The sequence below is a fragment of the Hibiscus syriacus genome, unplaced genomic scaffold (genome assembly GCF_006381635.1).
Source record: "Hibiscus syriacus cultivar Baekdansim isolate YM2019G1 unplaced genomic scaffold, ASM638163v2 tig00000340_pilon, whole genome shotgun sequence".
Taxonomy (NCBI): domain Eukaryota; kingdom Viridiplantae; phylum Streptophyta; class Magnoliopsida; order Malvales; family Malvaceae; genus Hibiscus; species Hibiscus syriacus.
Genome location: NW_024061783.1, coordinates 586760 through 603859, shown reverse-complemented (window position 1 = coordinate 603859; position 17100 = coordinate 586760). Strand labels below are relative to the sequence as shown.

Below are 17100 nucleotides of genomic sequence, written 5' to 3'. Positions count from 1 at the left end.
TAAATATAACTCCATCTAATTTAAATAAGGTAAAGTAGAAAAAATGATTCTTCGATTATAGGATAATGTTTATTAAATTCTTCGACTATTAAAAGTTATAAAATAATTATGACTATAAAATGTTACTTTGTTAAGTCTCTCAACGATTAAAAATTATAAAATGATCTCCCGATTATTTATTATGTTCTAAACTTGTTATTTTTCGTTAAAATTAGTAATAGTCTAAGCTGGATATTAATATGATAGACGATATATGATAATCGTTTGAGATTATGGGATCAATATTATCATATCATATCACATTTAGTAGGTTAACGTTCAACTCAAAATATCGTCAATTTTTAACAGAAAATGACAAATTTGAAATATAATGAATAATCTAGTGACCATTTTGTAACTTTTAATAGTCAATGGACTCAACAAAACAACATTCTATAGTCAAAATACTATTTTATAACTTTTAATAGTCAGAAAATTTAATAAAATAATATCCTCTGGTCAGAGAACTATTTGTCTACTTTGCCCTTTAAATAAATGGTTTAGTATGTCAACAAGCTTAATGTAGTATATGTGAACAAGCTTGAAGCTGTTACATGGCAAATAATGTCACTCCCTCAAACCCCTTAAACAGCAGCTGTCTAAGGGTTCCATAGGATATATAATTCTCGTGCCCTTTAACATGAAACTCAGTAGAGTTCTTTCGTTTTGGTTCGATTTACATTGTTTAATTACAAGTATTTTGGAGAATAAAGAGGGTGTATCAAATAATAATCCAAAAATAATGTGATCCTTAAAAAGAAAAAAAATACAAATAATACAGGTTTCCTTTCTCATTCAAAATGAGAAATAATAATAATAATAATAATAATAATAATAATAAAAAAATTATTGAGCAAAGAGGATAAGATAAATTCATCCCCAGATATGTAAGATCGACCAAATTGTTCCATTTGAGCCTTAAATTGAAGGCTATTGTTGTATATATTAAAGGTTAAGTTGGATCTTCAGAAGGCATACCGGTAGATAGCATCGGCTACACCGTCTTCATCGTTGCTAACACCGATTACATCAGCCACAGCTTTTGTTTTCTCCGATCCATTGCTGAGAGCAACTCCTAGAGATGCTAACTCAAGCATTTCCATGTCGTTTTCCCCATCACCAATGGCCATAATCTACAGCCAAATAGAAGGAAAAAATAAAATTGGTTAAATTATGTAGGAATGGTCAAAATATTGCAACCTGATAGATTTCGATAAAAAAGAATTGGGTTCGAAGTTTGTCGTGACAGATTTTGTGAAGGAGAGAGTCGGGATTGGACTAGAGTCGGGTTTAGGACGAAAAAATCTCGACCTAGATAATTACTATTATGCTTCGTATGTATATATATATATACTACTACACATATTTTTCAATTATCTTCTTATCCTGTGCAAAAAAAGGAAAAAACTTTTAAATTATTCTTGTGGTCGGGTCGAGACGATTTTTCATCTCAAAATTTAGGTAGGTAGAACATCATCAAACACTAGGACGAGTCAAGGTCAGATGGAAGATTTCGATTTTTGGGTCAGGGTCGGGCAGCCAAAAAACCGCCTTGCCCCGCGCCGTGCCCATCCAACTATGTCTTCCTGGACGTCTCTAGTCTATAGGTGCTGGCTAAGAATAACCTACTATTTTAATATAATGTGTTGTTTTCATCAATTTAAAAGAAAATCAGTGTCTAAGCAGAATTTAACATTTTAGTAAGGAAGTCACTAGCATGATATTTAAAGCTTATACAAATGCATATTTCGGTTAGTATCGCGACAGTTCACTTCAACATTTGTAAAATGGTACTAAATGAATAGTGTAGTAGCTAGTTCTCTGAGTTAGCGAAGCATGCATACTGGATTTGCTGTGTGGATAGTTTACGTTTATCGAAGCAAATTAGGTGAAAGGAAGGAGAAGATCGAAGAAGATAGGGCTTAAGAAGTACCTCCTCTGAACTGACACTCAAATGATCAAGTAGCAATTTCACTCCACTTCCCTTTGAAGTCCCAAAGGGAACGATTTCAAGCATGTCAGGTACAGCTTGGACAACATTCGCATGATCTCCTGTAGCTTTTGACCAGTATGGACGGAGATTAGTCGTTATTCCCTCGGCAGTGTCGAAGAAAACTAGCTTCTGCAAATCCAGAAAGCGTGATTAAAAGACAAAGGACCATTTTCAACAAAATCAATGGGGTAGGATTCTGTAATGGAAACCGAGTACAACCGAATGGCAGTTAAACAAAGAATCTTAAGCACCTTGAGGTATTCTTTCTTGAAAGTAGTTTTATGCCAACAGAAATACCATATGCATGTATCTATGTTAGATTCGTAGAAGCTATTGGCAAAGACTGCCTCTGTATTTTGGCATTTAGGATTTAAAATAGAATTGGCACTGGACTTTTAAGAATATTGAAGATTGTGGTCGTTAAACTAATAACAAGACACCACTCAAAACCGATAACAAACAAAACAATCGCCAAAGCTCCTTTTTCCCCCCTCTTCTGGTACCGAAAATGTATAGTCCAATTACTTTGCATCTATGCTTTAACCATGAACAAGAGAATCTTGGACTCTACCTGTATGTCTGCAGCAGCCACCATATGCTCAACTGAAGGCATGATCTCTGCCTGTAAAATTTGTTATGTGTATCAAACACATTATAAAAAATTTATCGGTCAAAAAACTAAATGTATTAATACAAGGAAAAAGTATATGACAGTATACGGTACCTTTGGCTCATGATATACACTATGAAGCGTATCAACAAGAGGGTGATTAAATAGCGTTAAACAACGATCCTGGCAAAATGCAACGAGAGGAACCTTATGTTCCAAAGAGTAACGACCAGCCTGCAAAATTGAATAAAGGTTGAATTGTTAAATAAAACAATGGATTTATTTTTAAAGGATCCTACATGACTATTCTTAATCAGGGCATTTGTATTTTGGGTCTTCAAAGAAAAGATTTATTACCTCTCTGCAAACATTTGGATCTAAATTCCTTTTAAAAATTTCTCGACCATTTATACCATAAACCATCAATCCCTGCGACCAAAATTAAAGAAACCAAATTGAGCAACACTATGGTAACAAAATAAACTGCCACAGGTTTCCGTGCAAAATAATGTGCAGAATCAAATTTTACATTGTGTTTTAGTTGGGTTCACTGAAAATGTGCTGGATAGATTTTAGCCTTGGGTTAGATATGAAATAGTAGAATTTTACCGCACAAGCTTTGTGGTGAATTCTCCACAAAGCAAAATAAATTCATAGGGAGAAATAAAAGAAAAACAAAAAAAGGAAGCAAGAAAAACATCAGAAAGAGCTAGAGGACCGTGTGGGCCCAATAATATCATATAAGAAGAGATCTCTTCAACTTTTCAGCTTGGCATCTCTACTCTTACAAATTGATGTTACAAAAATTTTCATGCTATTCATGCAGTTGAAACAGACTCTATCAGCATGGACAACGGAAATGTACCTGTAAGAAGACCCCAGGAGTGTGCTCCGAAATGATGCCATCTTTGCCAGATAAATCAACCATCTGCAGAACACTTATTGCAGCAGGACGCGCCTGACAAGTAACAAGTCAGGTACTGGTAATCAATATCTTTGTTAGCAAGCACGATGTCAGATTAAAATCAAAGAAAAGGCGAAGTTATGAGTTATCTGACAACTCATAATGTAAAGAATCCTAGTACAATTGAAGTTAAAAATATAGGACAGGCGTATATACATATGTTTCAGTTTGCTAGATAAAGACATAATACATCTGTAAACTTCTTGAACAACATCCTGATAACGAGGAATTAGAATGAGAAAAATGTGCTCATTGTTCTTACTTTCCCAGTGGCGATCACAATTTTTACGCCTCTTGATGCTGCCTCTTTCAAAGCTCTTGCATTGGTCAATGAAACTTGACTTTTGGTGTTCAGCAGTGTGCCTAGCATTAAAGTTACAAAAGCATTAGGTATGGTACTGGAATTAATAAGACAAAGAATTACAGTGGGAATAATCTCACCATCCATATCACAGAAGATGTATTTGAACTTCGGTCTGTAGAAACGAAGACTACCTTCTTTCTTCTTGTCCTTTGACAATTTATCTGTAATATTAACTCACTTGAATTATATATTAGTTATGATTTATTGTTTAGTTTCAAAATCATTAAAGAACACACGCAGAAAAAAATAATATAAACCTCACATGTTAAGAAATAAGACTTTAAAGGGTCAAACTGCTAAGAAAAGGACAAAACAGATAGTACCGTTTGAATTTTCAATATGAAGGTTTTCATTAGTTTCAGCATCATATGCACTCCGTATTAGTCCTTTTCCTTTCCATCCAAGACTCTTCAAAACAAAATCCTCCTCTTCCTCCATTTCTTCCTCGGCATCTTCACTGATTTCATGATCAAAACCCAACAGATGTAGCAATCCATGAACCTTCAAGGTGGATAAAAAGGTGGAATCAACCTCACATTAAGTTTTCCTGTCCTGATACTAACTTCTTTGGAAGCTGAATCAGTAGAAAGACTGCCCTAATATGTCCATTGTCTTTTTCCAACAAATTTGTGTGGCGTTTCACATAAATTAGATCAATCTCCAGGAATTTTTTTTTTGAGTAAGTGTTGTGTGTTATGTTCTAAAGAAAAGTTATCATTTCTTGCAATTTCATACAGACCATAATTATACTAGGCCATTTTTGTAATTAAATTATCAAAAAAGTCTAAATGTCTAATATAAATTATCTGCCCATTTTTTCTATATCAGCTTATGATGACTCTCATGTCCAAAACAAACTGGAGAAAGCTCAAATTACTGAACTAACCATAAGGATACGTATTTCATCAATAAGTGTGTGCCCTCTTTCTTCTGCTTGCCTTGCAGCAGTCTCCATAGAAATAACAATGTCACCCAGCATAAGCTGCAAAGAAAGTAAGAAAGATGTATCAATCCGTTTCACTCATGAGTTATAGAAAACATTTTCAGACGATAGATAACTTACAATAGGAAGGTTAAGTTCAGGAATATGTTCGGACATGGAAAGGACATCGGTAGCATGGTCTTCATCCCTCCATTCCTTATTTAGTTTCCAAATGAACTCATCGTTACAAAGTAGTACAGACAACTCTACGCTCTCAAACCCACCTAAATCTTGAATGGAAGTATCTCTTGTTTTATAATTCGAATCTGTTATACGTTCAAAAGCTAGCTTCATTGCCATTGGCACATTAAGACGAAGCAACTCCGCAATGCTCTGCAAAATGTACTCAGCTTTAAAACAAAGAGGACGGTTGGAATCGAAATAGCCTATTCTTTTCTTTCATTCTCTCAAGAAACTAACAGAAATTTAGTTAATACTAGAAATTTAAAGATAAAATAAATATAAAGCACAAAAACGTATAAACATTAAGAACTGTGCGATGCTCTGCAAAATGTACTCAGCGATAGACCAAACAGGGCAGCTGGAATTCGCTATGTGATTTCTCTTCTTTCATTCTCTAGAAACTAAAAGAAAATTCATTACTACTTGCAATTTAAAGAAACCTAAAATAATTGAAGCATAAAAAACGTATAATCAGTAGCATTTTCTTTCATTTTTCTCGAGAATCACAATGAAAATTAGTTGATGCTTGCATCATTTGAAATATAACTGTAAAGTATAAAGTATTATACCGAAATTTCAGGATCACCGGGTAACTCTTCTTCAATGCAAATACTAACACTGAGCTCCAACTGCTTCTCTTTACTCTTCGCCGGCCGTCCTCTCATCTTCCGATAGTCCTTATTCGAAGCCGAAACGAATCGCATTGGCCTCGATAGCCTCCTCCTTCCATCTCCTCGGCACAGGGCGTGAAATCTCCGACCAAATAGAGAAGATCTAAACGAGGAAGAGATAACGAAACGCGCCGAGCAGCGAGGGGGAGATAGATTGAAAGAAGGAGGAGGGGTGGAGAAGGTAGTTGGGGAACGTTCAAGCGAGAAAGTGGAGGCGGCGGATGCGGCGGCGGCGTGTAAAATAGCGGACGCCATGGCGGGGGAGGGAGGAGGAAGAAGAGAACGGATAAAAGAGGAGCGGGTGAGCATAGAGAGTGTTTGTTTCTCTCGTTAGCTGATAGAGAGTCGAGGTTTGTTTGAGGCCTAAACTGAAATGGATTAGAACCAAAACGGTATATATTCGAAAGTAAAGAAAATTTGTAGACGTTAATTACAAATATATAAATGATTATTTTACAAATATTATTACTTTTTTTAAAAAAACTTAATTATTTTTATTAAATAAAATTAAGGATATATTATATCATTCATCATTAAATTTTTAATTATTATATTTATTTTAACATTAAATTCTAAAACAATCCAAATTTAACACTAAACTTTAATTTTACATTTTAATTAGGATAATATACACAAATGATCCCCTGACTACAAGATATTATTTTACTAAGTCCTTTATTTATTAAAAGTTACAAAATGATCCTCATACTATGAAATGTTATTTTGTTAACTCCCTCAATTATTAAAAGTTATAAATTGGTCACCCGACTATTTATTATATTCTAAACTCATCATTTTCTATTAAAAATTGGCGATTGTTTGAACGTTAACATGATAAATAGAATATAATAGTCGTTTAAGATTTTGGAATTAAATTTTATCATATCACGATTAAAAATTTAATGTTTAATTCAAAATACCATCAAATTTTTAACGAGAAAAAATAATTTAGAATATAATAAATAATCAGGTGATCATTTTACAACTTTTAATAGTTAAAAGATTCAACAGAACAACATTCTACGATCATTTTATAACTTTTAATAGTAAAAAAACTTCATATATCTTATAATCGATGGATCTTAGTACTTTACCCTTATGATTAAAATACAAGCCCATTAAATTGTCAAAAATCGCTTGTGACAAGATCAATATCAAGATCAAGATCAAATCGTTTTCATTTCATTTTTACTCTTCAAGTTAATTTTTCACAAAATTTACTCAAAATTAATAAAAAATCGTTTAAATGTTCGACAGTCTAATACTCTAGTTTGTTCCAATAATTGTTCGATTAAGAATGCTAATACACCATACAACACGAAATACAATGATACATGCACACGGAAGCAAGCCATGCAAGAAGACTCACTCACTAAAATCAGGTGTACAACACGAATCAATATGGATTAGTCAATGCAATGCGAAACCTTAAAACTGGGAGGAGGACAACCAAATAAACACACAAGGAAGCAAAATTCCACCATGACATTTGAAAAGCTATATAGAGGCACACATGGGGTTTTTGTTTGACTGCTGAGAAAACATCTCTATAAGCATGTATCTTGCAATAGGAAAACAACAATAAGAATGTAATAACAGCTATTGATTTAATTTAATGACGAAACGGAAGCTTAATAAGTCGAGACACTTCGAAGTTCCGGGAAGAAAGGCAGGATCGGTGCTAACCGTGACAAAATGGGTAAGGAACCAACTTATTTGTATTCAAATGATGGCACGGGAGGTGCATCGAAGCTCTCCAGAACCTCAGTTTTACTTCCGCTACCAGTAGTTGTTTCCTGCTTCTTTCCACCGAAAAGTCCTCCTAACCATGAAGAGGAAGAATTAGACGAGGCCAATGATGATGGTGATGGAGGTGGTGGTGGTGCTGATCCGTGTCTAAAACTATCAATTGATGTAGGGGCTTGGTTTGGAAGTTGTCCCGTTGGATATCCGGGTATTCCGGCTACGTTGGGTGCTGGCTCGTCAATCATTATAGGCATCTGCGGTTGGCTGAGAACTTTATTCAACATGATACCAGCTCCTTCGATCAGGGCAAGCAAAACACCACCGAAAATCGCCGATCTGGAAGCAGAACCGAATCCTTGACGCATCGAAAGAAACCCTCCAGTCGCGGCACCGGCTATAATGGAGTTCCAGGGATCTTCTTTCTGTCGGACATACACCATCGTGCAATCGAAGGTGGAAAACAGGCCACCCCAAACAGCAAAACTACCGCCGACACGAGGGGCATTCATCCGCACTGCTTGAGTTCCTCCTATCAACCGAGCACCACTCGGGGAGTTATATGTGCCTTTCAAGAAGTGGAAGGCTGAACCTCCAACAGCACCCATACCAAAAGCACCACCGATATCATCGAGAATTCTATCGGGGCATGGCTCCCGTGAAGTTTCAGGGGTTCCCATGGTTCACAATAGTCCCTTTAAAAACAACACCCTACAAGGTTCAAAATTCACCCAAAAATCAATCAAAATAAACTGCTAATATAATTTAATTGCAACAAATTAACACACTATCAAAAATTCCAAAGACGCGGATTAATATATAAGATCAGCAACATCTAGTATCAGGTAACTATTCATGTATATGAAAAAAATCTAACTTTCTTTTCAAATAAAACCGATCGAAGCTGAAACATTAAGAAACAAAAGAATAGCAGATGAAACCCTAGGGAAAAATTGTAACTTTCAGATGGTGAACAATCAATTTCTAACATAACCCAGAAAATATTTGGCAAAACGAAAAGAAGATGCAATAAATTTATAGTTTTGCACGAACGAAAATATCGATTTCTCTTTTTACCTCGGCGGCGATCTGCGAGAAAACCTGGAGGTCTCAACAAGAAAAGAGGGTTGGGTCTGTGTTTAGTTTTTATTTCAAGAATTCAAAACGACATCTTTTGATGTATGTTGCAATGTCATAAATCATTTAATTATTTAACGACAATTAAAAAATTTAATATATAAAGTCTAGTGAGTAAATTAAAAAAAATTAAAAGTGCAGAGTAAAAATGAGAGTAAACTTCAATTATCAAATATTTAATTTACCCTTACAACATATATTCTCGTTTTTTTTTTTTCAAATATAGTAATGAACTAATTGTTGTGTAGGCTGTATATATATGTATATGTATATGTATATCAGTATATATTTCCATTGATGGGGCATGCAGGTCATGCTGTTCGAGAAACTGCAGCTTGTTTCGCCATCTGAATCAAACACAAGACAAAGCAACATTTAAAACAAATGTCGGTGCTAACTAATTACAATTTATGATAATATAATAGAAATAGAATGAATCAGAAATGTAAGACCTGAAGATAAACTTCCAGCTTCCTCCTTAAGATCACATACTCTTGGTTCACCTGTTGAAAACTCCTGATGCACCTATAAGATCAAGACATTGTGTCACAATAATTAGCACATTAGTAAACCACCTGGTGCTTGCCGGAAAGAACCCCGGCAACCGAGGCTGCAAGGTGTAGAAACTGGTCATTAGGTAGAAAAGGATGCCGATGAGGTCAGTCAGGCAGCCGATGAGCATTATAATTTTTTTTATTAAACTATGGTAAGTAGAAGACAGTATATCTTCAAAGATAACTTTCAATCTTTTGACATCAAACACTCACACTTTTAGCATCTATGATACTCTAACTCAAGTTCTCAAAAAATAACAATAATTCTTTTATCACGAAGACCACTTAATTCATGCTATAAATTTATACCCAGGATTCCCAAGGATTATGTAGAAGAAAAAAGGGTTTTGCGTGGATTAGTGCAAGTGTGTCGCAGTTAATTTGATCTCTACAATCCCCCTTGTAATATAGTGAAATTCTTCTCGTCGGTTCGTGATTTTTCTTTTTTAGAAATTTTCACATAAATATGTGTATTCTTATTTTGTGGCTTTTTTATTTGTTCGTCATTATCTTTTCGATTTCGTACCAAGAATTAACTGATGAAACAAAAAGTAGATAAGAGAATTACCCTTCAGCGTTTTCAGCACTGCAGTATTCTCCGAAAACAGTGCATTCATCCGTCACCTTCTTTGCTCCAATGCTTCATGAGAATTACAAAAAATATAAAACCAAGAAAATCAATAAACAATATAGTAATATCAATTCAAGGTTTCTTTGGGGGAAAAATTAGTATCCAAGAGTTTACCTAGAGCTGCTTCCCTTGAACTGGTGCATGTAATCATCCAGCTTATTAAAGTCAGTAGGCCTAGTGCTCCTGCATATGCATTTATGGATAATATATGCATTTAATATCTAAACTATTAGTTTTGGTCCATTTTAATACTTAAACTTTTGATTTTTTTTAAAAAAACCATACCTGCCGTTTAGTTTTCATTTTAATACCCACCGTTAAAAATATAACGCGTTTAACATCTAAACAATCAGTTTTTGGTCAGTTTTAGTACCTAAACTTTTATTTTTTTCAAAATTTAACGTTAAATTTTGAACGGGATACTAAAATGAAACAAAAACTAAAGTTTTTAACGACATAGTATTAAAATGAAATAAAAACTAAACTTTAGGTATGATTTTAAAAAAAATTAAAAGTTTAGGTATTAAAACGGATCAAAATTGATAGTTTAGATACTAAACGCGTAATTTACCCTAATATAATATTTATGACACATTGATGCTTAAAATGAGAATCTATGCTGTTTCCCCTTACAGTGCATGTTCGATGTTCTGAATCAACCTTGCCGAATCAGTGTAGAATAGTGTGACAATTTCTTGTACGAAGTTGGGGTTGGCATCATCTTGCAACTCCTCCAGCTGGATGAATGGCTCGTCAAGATAACCCTACAAATAATGCTTTATTCATTTTCATTACTTCGAGAGGTCTCCCGACTCTTTCAAGAGAAATCTATAAAATGTTATTCGTCGAACAGTCTCGAACACATGATAATATATTTTTTTCGGGTCGGGATATTATCAATGATAGAGGGGAAGCGAGAGAAACCTGATCGAAGAGGGACCTTCTCATGCAAGCAGCTTGGTGTTGTAAGCGATTTCTATCCATCCTTGCTTTTCTTTGTAAAGGAAGTGGGCAAAATTCTTATACGTCAACGACAAGTAATTGGCAGCTTCATGCCATGGCCACGCCTTGTATTTATAGTAGGGCTATATTAAGAATTGACGTAAGATTTTATTTTATGAATGAACTTATAAAATTTTACGTGGGATAAGTTTACAAAATTTTAGAAAATAAAAATATATTATCGATAAAAAATACAAAGAAATTATTAAAAATATATGAAAATTTAAATTTCCCTACCCTCGTGCAAGGGAAAAAGGAAGAATAATTGGGTAAAGCCGACAAATGGAGAATCAAAGGAAAATGTCTACGTGTCCAACGATTATCAAATTAGTATATCCATTTCGGTTTTTAATTTGCTAGAAGTTCTTGAAAAAAATAGACGTATTACATTTCGTACTATATTTGTATAAGAGAACCATATATGTCCGTATATCATTAACGATGTCCAAAGGGTCCAAATCCTCAGAATATATACTTGATTTCTAAGTAAATAATATTCGAATGAGGGACCATACATCTAAAGATGACATATATCTTGTGATAGTCAGTATATCTCAACTTTTAACAAAATATAGGAACTGACCACATACTATTAGTATTAACAAATTGATTAGAATTTTAACCCTCTTAAGTGTAGAAATTAAATCTCACTTTTAACAGAATATAGGAACTGACCACATATCTGTTGATCCTTCAAGAAATCGACTAAAGCTATCACAATACTAAAGCTAAAACTTGAAAACTACTCGGTTAATTTTAGAATCCAGATATGCACTTGGCATACCATAATTGAAAACTTGAAACATGGTAACTCAAGGCAGTTCTTAACTACCAAGTAGGTGCTTAAGTATAAGATGCTAATAATTTATGCCAGCTTAACAAGAAGGTGATTCTTAATCTCAGTAACTTCACAAAAGTTACTATGATTAAGAAAGATTAATCGATATTGACCTAGCAACCTATGCGGGCTGCAGTATGTTTACAAAAGTAAACAAGGTCATGATTCATGAGGTAACCAAAACAGGGAAATGGAAAGACCAAGATTATGTTATTGATTGGAATGAGAACATTACCTTACACAGAGTAGACAGTGGTCCTTGTCACTTGTCTGGTATCTTGGTCTGTCCCTCCCGTGTAACTGTCAGCCTAAAGTTAAAGGAGGAGTTGATAAGGATGCCACCTTTATTCCTTTGCCACCCATTAAAGAGAGAGTGGAAGAGAAAGAGGAATAGAAGAGGATTTACATTGTCCTTGGCCTCTCTGTCTCCCTCAAATGGTCTTTTACAGATGCCTCATCACATCTTCTCCTTTGTTAAAGAAAAGGCTGAAGACACGTAGAATTGGATGAGAATATGAATTGCTAAATTTGACTTTCACTACAAGGATCAGTATTCGTTTTTCTATAACTTGCTCCCATGCTGATCAGAATCCCACCATGGACACAATAACAACTAAATGCAAGGACAGGTTATAGAAGAACAGTACTTGTTCCTACTCAAATAACTATAATGAAAGAGTTTAAGGTTTAATTAGGCTCATGGTGGTTTATGCAAATAAAATTGTCTTGGGAAAAAAACAATAAATACCCAGACCCCACCTTTAAAGAACAATAAGGGATCTAAATAGCACCTGTCTGGAAAGGAGAGGTAGAGGAAACTCCATCAAACAATTTGTGGTCCTCCAAAAAAAAAACTTTTTACTCATTTAGAACATTTCAATGGGTATGTACTCCAAAAAAATGGTGGGCGATGATGAATCATCCAAAAGAACGTTAAGTTTTGTATACAAATCATTTTACCCATCTACGCAAAGAATCCCATTGCCTGGTAGACATTACCGAGAGTAGCTGCTGCTTTAATCCTTCTGCCGAGACTCCGTCCAAATAAGTTGGATCAAAAATAATTTCCTCATAATAGGGAGTCTAAAATAAAATCAGTTACTATAAAGTTAAAAAAAAGGCTGCAATAAGTTACTAATTATGTAATTCTTTAGAGTAAACTAGGTAACATTTGAGGTTGAAACTAAAAATAGTACGTTCTTCGTAACAAATCATTAAATTATTATCAATCGTGTAACCTTTTAGAGTAGACAGGATAACATTTTAGGTTAAAACCGTCACAATGTAACATTCTCGGTTATAATTGAAGTTATTACTAGTTGGATAACATTTTGGAGTAGACTGAATAACATTTTAGGTTAAAACCGACCACATATTAACCTTATGCTTGTCCACCGCATAGCAGAACTACCGCTCATAACGAACCTGCAAAAGTTGAAAACCTCCTAATGATGGGGATTCCTCAGTGGATGATAAACCGATAGCTTTCAGATATGCAAAACCAATCCTATGCCAAAAGTAGGGGTAGTTAACGAAATGATTGGAAGTATGGTCACAACATTGGCTGAAAACAACTTCATAGACATCAAGCAAAAAAATCACCATGTGCTACGAATTATTCCTGAAAAGAACCACATCTATCACTACTGTCAAACATGGAATCTAATCAAAACACTGGCACCAATCAACTGTGAACAGCCACATGGGTATAACTAGATTCTAAGTTTGTTAGACTGCCTAGACTAAAGTAGACAGCTTCATAAAAATTTCCAGGAATCATTTGATGAAATGTTTGACTTCTAAGGTTGACCAAACAGCTGAAATAAGATAGCCCGGACACACTAGACCTCAATTGCATCAAGAAGGCTTCTACTACTAAATTGCCATGATTTGAACAGTAAATAACATCCATAGATATACATTTTGTCCCCACAAAAACATGAAGTTTTATGGTTAAAATTATTTGTAAGCCAGCATTTGGCTTAACATGATTAATCTTTAAATTGTAACACATTTCTAGATGAAGTATTAATACAAAAATAAACACCTGAAGTCCCTAAACATGCCTAATCACAAGAGAAAACAGGGGTAAAAAAATAGCATGTATATGTCTATATCATGCACAAACAAGCTGCATATAGTGAAAAGAACCTGGGTAGGATGCAAATGATAAACAAATACATCTGTCATGAGGGTTTAAAATGAGCCCCAGTTCATGTCTTGGCATTTCACTACAACTTCCTGAAATAAGGATAAAAACACAAGACAGTTATCCGGGTGTTGAATCTCTCCTAAGCTATCTAGCCTCAGATTGGTAATCACACAATTTCTTATATCACAGGCTCACAGCAGCAGTTTTAATATCAATAAAAATTTCAAATGCAAAGTTGGATATTGTACAGAAAAATGTACTGGACTCAAAAGGAGAGAATAAATGTTGTTCCTAAAGCATTTCACGCCTATGTGTGAATATAAAGTCCAAGATACTCTAAGCGGAGCACTTCCTTCAAATTCATTCTCTACTGCAATGAATTCGGCTTTAATCTAGATTAGCAATCACATTCTGGCTTTTCAACAATTCAGAACAAGCTTATATTTACCATTACAATGAAGATAAAATAAAATACTAAATCATAAAGTTTCATTTCATTAACTCCATCAGAAATAAGACAAGGAAATAACTATATAAAAAGAGATTACCTGACCAAGCTGGAAGAAATCTCGGGAACTGCAGCTGCCGGCTGGGAGAGCGACACATTGCCTCCATTTGAAGCACGGTTATTACGGATGAATTCAGGCCTTTTCAAGTATGTACTTCCAAGTCCGCCACAAGACCTGCTTTAGCAGAAAAGCCAAACAACAAAGTAAACATATGAACATAAAAGAATCATGGATCTAACTATGGAGGGCGCAGGACAGAGTACATACACTGAAGATGAAAGCCAGATAGAGCCGATGAGATGAAATCGAAAGGATGAGAAATTGGGAGAAAACTGTTTTCGTTCTTTTTTCCAATTTAACTTGTGTTTGGGAGAAAGATTCATCCAGCAAAAACGAGGGAGAAACTAAGACCGCGCGATTTGGGAGCGTGTGAAGAGATTGGCGCGTTGCGTTCATACTGTTTCTTTCGCGGCCTTGTGTTTAATTTCAATAATTAAATGGATTTTATGATAATTATTTGGGTAAAATACAAAATTAGTACCTAAATTATTAGTTTTATTCCGTTTTAGTACCTAAACTTTTAATTTTTTCAAAAACATACATAACGTTTAGTTTTTGTTTCATATTAATACCATCATTAAAAAACTTAATGCGTTTAGTACATAAACTAATAATTTTGGTCCGTTTTATTACCTAAATTTTCAATATTTTTCAAAACCTAACATTAAATTTTGAACATGGGCACTAAAATGAAACAAAAATTAAACTTTAGGTATTATTTTGAAAAAAAATAAAAGTTTAAGTACTAAAAAGGGTCAAAATTGAAAGTTTCGATATTAAATGTGTAATTTACCCTAATAATTTTATTATATAAAATAAAAAGTTTAAGATAAATTTAGAACGGGAATCATAACTAGAGTTGTAAATAAGACGGGATAGATCACGAACTACTTGAGTTTGACTTGGTTACATTTAGGTCAACACTCAAATTAAATGAATTCGACTAAAATTTTAACGAATTGAAGTAAACTACTTGATACTCAAAACAAAAATCTCGCAATTAACTTAAAAAACAATATATTAAATTTTTAAAAAAATTAGATTAGTAATAATATTAATATATATTTTTAAAAATATGATATAAGATTTTCATGTAATTAAAGTTTAGGTACAAGTTTGAGTTTGAGCTTAAATCAATCTAAGAATGATAATGTTTCAAGTTTAAGTTTTTTTGAGCACGAGTAGAGCTTCAATTTTTGATTTCGAGCTCAAGTCGAATTTAACAAATTTAAGCTCACTAGCCTTCAGGTTGAATTGAGCTCAACTTTAAACTTTTTTGACTCAACTCATTTATAGCCCTAACTCACATGTTTAAGGACTAATTAGAATAAATGTCATAGTTTAAAGTTATATATTGCAATTAGCTCTATTAATCGAATCCAAAACTTAAAAGCGCTTAAATTGCCATTGAAACTTCAAGACGTTAGGGTTCTCCATCTTATACACAAGCTTCCTTAATCCTTCAATCATTCCCCAGTTGCATCCACCAATTTATAGTAGGAAGAGTTCAAACTTAACAGCTTCTGTTTGAAAAGAGAGGGAAAGCACACGCTATTTCGTGGTGTTTGATGGATCGTCCACGCCCGAGACAGAGGCAGAGAGCGGTCTTGTCTGGATTTACCAAAGCCGAGGTGAAAATTTCTTTCTTCTCTGTTTTTAAATGGCGTTTCTTCATCTGAGTAGCTATCAGTTTCTCCATTTGTTTACAAATGTGTACTTCTTTTTTCAGCTGCTGCTGTTTTGTTCATTTTCATTAGGATGTCTGCTAGCAATGGTAGTTTTGTTTATGAATGAGATAGTTAAGAAATCGAGCTTCAAATTGTGAGGTCTGGAACAAATGGTGCCATGTATGTATATGGATATTTATGTATGTGGATGTATATGGATATTTCCCAATGTAAGCAAAAAGAAAGCTTCCTATACAAGTATATGTATTGTCCATATTTATGCTTCTGATTAGCTTTTGCATGCATGTTGATGTCTATTTGTAATTCATGAACATATGAAGTTAGAGCTGTTTTCTTGATTCTGGATTTAGTATGTCATAGTTCTGATTCATTGTATGATGCTTCGTGCACACGTATTAAAATTATGTATTTATGTACAGATCAAGAAGATGGAGAAATTGTTAATGGAACCAAGAGATGTACTGCATACTAAGGAGTTTTGTCGAAAAATTGCTAGAAATTTCAGGTTAGTTGCATTTCATGTATATTCCCTGATCCTCCTTTTTTCCCCTTTTAGATCAATCAAATGAATTATCTTGGACATAGATGTAGGAATGGCAACGTGTCGGGTTCGGGGCGGGTTTTGCTCGCCCCGTCCCCCAACCCGAAATGAATCCCCGATCCGATCCCCGACGGGTTTTTTATCGGGCGCCCCGTCGGGGATTTTTTTTGCCCCGTCCCCGAACCCGACCCGAAATATTATACCCGAACCCAAAAATATTTTATATATAATTAATATAAAATATTATTTATATATATATATATATATAATCGGGGCGGGGATACCTTGCCCCGAACCCGAACCCGACCCAAAAAAATCCTCGAAAAAAATCCCTGATACTCGACCCGATATCATTCAACCCGACCCGACCCGACCCGAACTTGACCGGGGTTTCGGGTTTCCCCGTCGGGTTCAAGTCATACTGCCATCCCTACTTAGA

General features: G+C 34.5%; 3 protein-coding genes across 5 annotated transcripts; all 3 read right to left on the bottom strand.

Annotated features, from left to right (window-relative positions):
* Nucleotides 1-935: 935 nt before the first annotated feature.
* Nucleotides 936-6141, bottom strand: LOC120200766 (endoribonuclease YBEY, chloroplastic-like). The gene is made up of 12 exons (XM_039201519.1): nucleotides 5705-6141; nucleotides 5034-5285; nucleotides 4857-4952; nucleotides 4294-4471; nucleotides 4048-4131; nucleotides 3869-3969; nucleotides 3508-3600; nucleotides 3000-3071; nucleotides 2757-2876; nucleotides 2604-2654; nucleotides 1973-2161; nucleotides 936-1172 (listed from the first exon to the last, which is right to left on the bottom strand). The coding sequence occupies exons 1-12, from the start codon at nucleotides 6113-6115 to the stop codon at nucleotides 1005-1007; spliced, it is 1815 nt and encodes a 604-aa protein (XP_039057450.1). The 5' UTR covers nucleotides 6116-6141; the 3' UTR covers nucleotides 936-1004.
* Nucleotides 6142-7269: 1128 nt separating this feature from the next.
* On the bottom strand, nucleotides 7270-8713 carry LOC120200784 (mitochondrial import inner membrane translocase subunit TIM17-2-like). 2 transcript variants are annotated; one of them, XM_039201538.1, is made up of 2 exons: nucleotides 8627-8713; nucleotides 7270-8260 (listed from the first exon to the last, which is right to left on the bottom strand). In XM_039201538.1, the coding sequence occupies exon 2, from the start codon at nucleotides 8227-8229 to the stop codon at nucleotides 7519-7521; it is 711 nt and encodes a 236-aa protein (XP_039057469.1). In that variant the 5' UTR covers nucleotides 8230-8260; nucleotides 8627-8713; the 3' UTR covers nucleotides 7270-7518. The 2 variants fall into 2 exon arrangements, with proteins under 2 accessions (XP_039057469.1, XP_039057475.1); XM_039201544.1 differs by having other exon boundaries at nucleotides 7270-8245; nucleotides 8627-8679.
* A 230-nt stretch (nucleotides 8714-8943) lies between these two features.
* On the bottom strand, nucleotides 8944-12575 carry LOC120200801 (histidine-containing phosphotransfer protein 4-like). 2 transcript variants are annotated; one of them, XM_039201561.1, is made up of 9 exons: nucleotides 12503-12575; nucleotides 12118-12291; nucleotides 11947-12019; nucleotides 10796-10956; nucleotides 10505-10635; nucleotides 9986-10054; nucleotides 9809-9880; nucleotides 9139-9211; nucleotides 8944-9033 (listed from the first exon to the last, which is right to left on the bottom strand). In XM_039201561.1, exons 4-9 carry the CDS (start codon nucleotides 10853-10855, stop codon nucleotides 8998-9000), a joined length of 441 nt encoding a protein of 146 aa, XP_039057492.1. In that variant the 5' UTR covers nucleotides 10856-10956; nucleotides 11947-12019; nucleotides 12118-12291; nucleotides 12503-12575; the 3' UTR covers nucleotides 8944-8997. The 2 variants fall into 2 exon arrangements, with proteins under 2 accessions (XP_039057492.1, XP_039057486.1); XM_039201555.1 differs by having other exon boundaries at nucleotides 11947-12197; nucleotides 12503-12558.
* Between the last annotated feature and the right edge of the window lie 4525 nt (nucleotides 12576-17100).

What these genes read in the sequence shown, in the direction of transcription:
- LOC120200801 (XM_039201561.1), bottom strand. Translation starts at nt 10,855, where the DNA reads ATGGATAGAAATCGCTTACAACACCAAGCTGCTTGCATGAGAAGGTCC. An exon ending in GAAGGTCCCTCTTCGATCAG is followed by an intron (nt 10,636 to 10,795) that starts GTTTCTCTCGCT and finishes CATTATTTGTAG; the next exon opens with GGTTATCTTGACGAGCCATT. An exon ending in AGCTGGAAGTTTATCTTCAG is followed by an intron (nt 9,034 to 9,138) that starts GTCTTACATTTC and finishes TGTTTGATTCAG; the next exon opens with ATGGCGAAACAAGCTGCAGT.
- LOC120200766 (XM_039201519.1), bottom strand. Translation starts at nt 6,115, where the DNA reads ATGCTCACCCGCTCCTCTTTTATCCGTTCTCTTCTTCCTCCTCCCTCC. An exon ending in TCATATTGAAAATTCAAACG is followed by an intron (nt 4,132 to 4,293) that starts GTACTATCTGTT and finishes TTAATATTACAG; the next exon opens with ATAAATTGTCAAAGGACAAG. An exon ending in GTGTATATCATGAGCCAAAG is followed by an intron (nt 2,655 to 2,756) that starts GTACCGTATACT and finishes CAAATTTTACAG; the next exon opens with GCAGAGATCATGCCTTCAGT.
- LOC120200784 (XM_039201538.1), bottom strand. Translation starts at nt 8,229, where the DNA reads ATGGGAACCCCTGAAACTTCACGGGAGCCATGCCCCGATAGAATTCTC.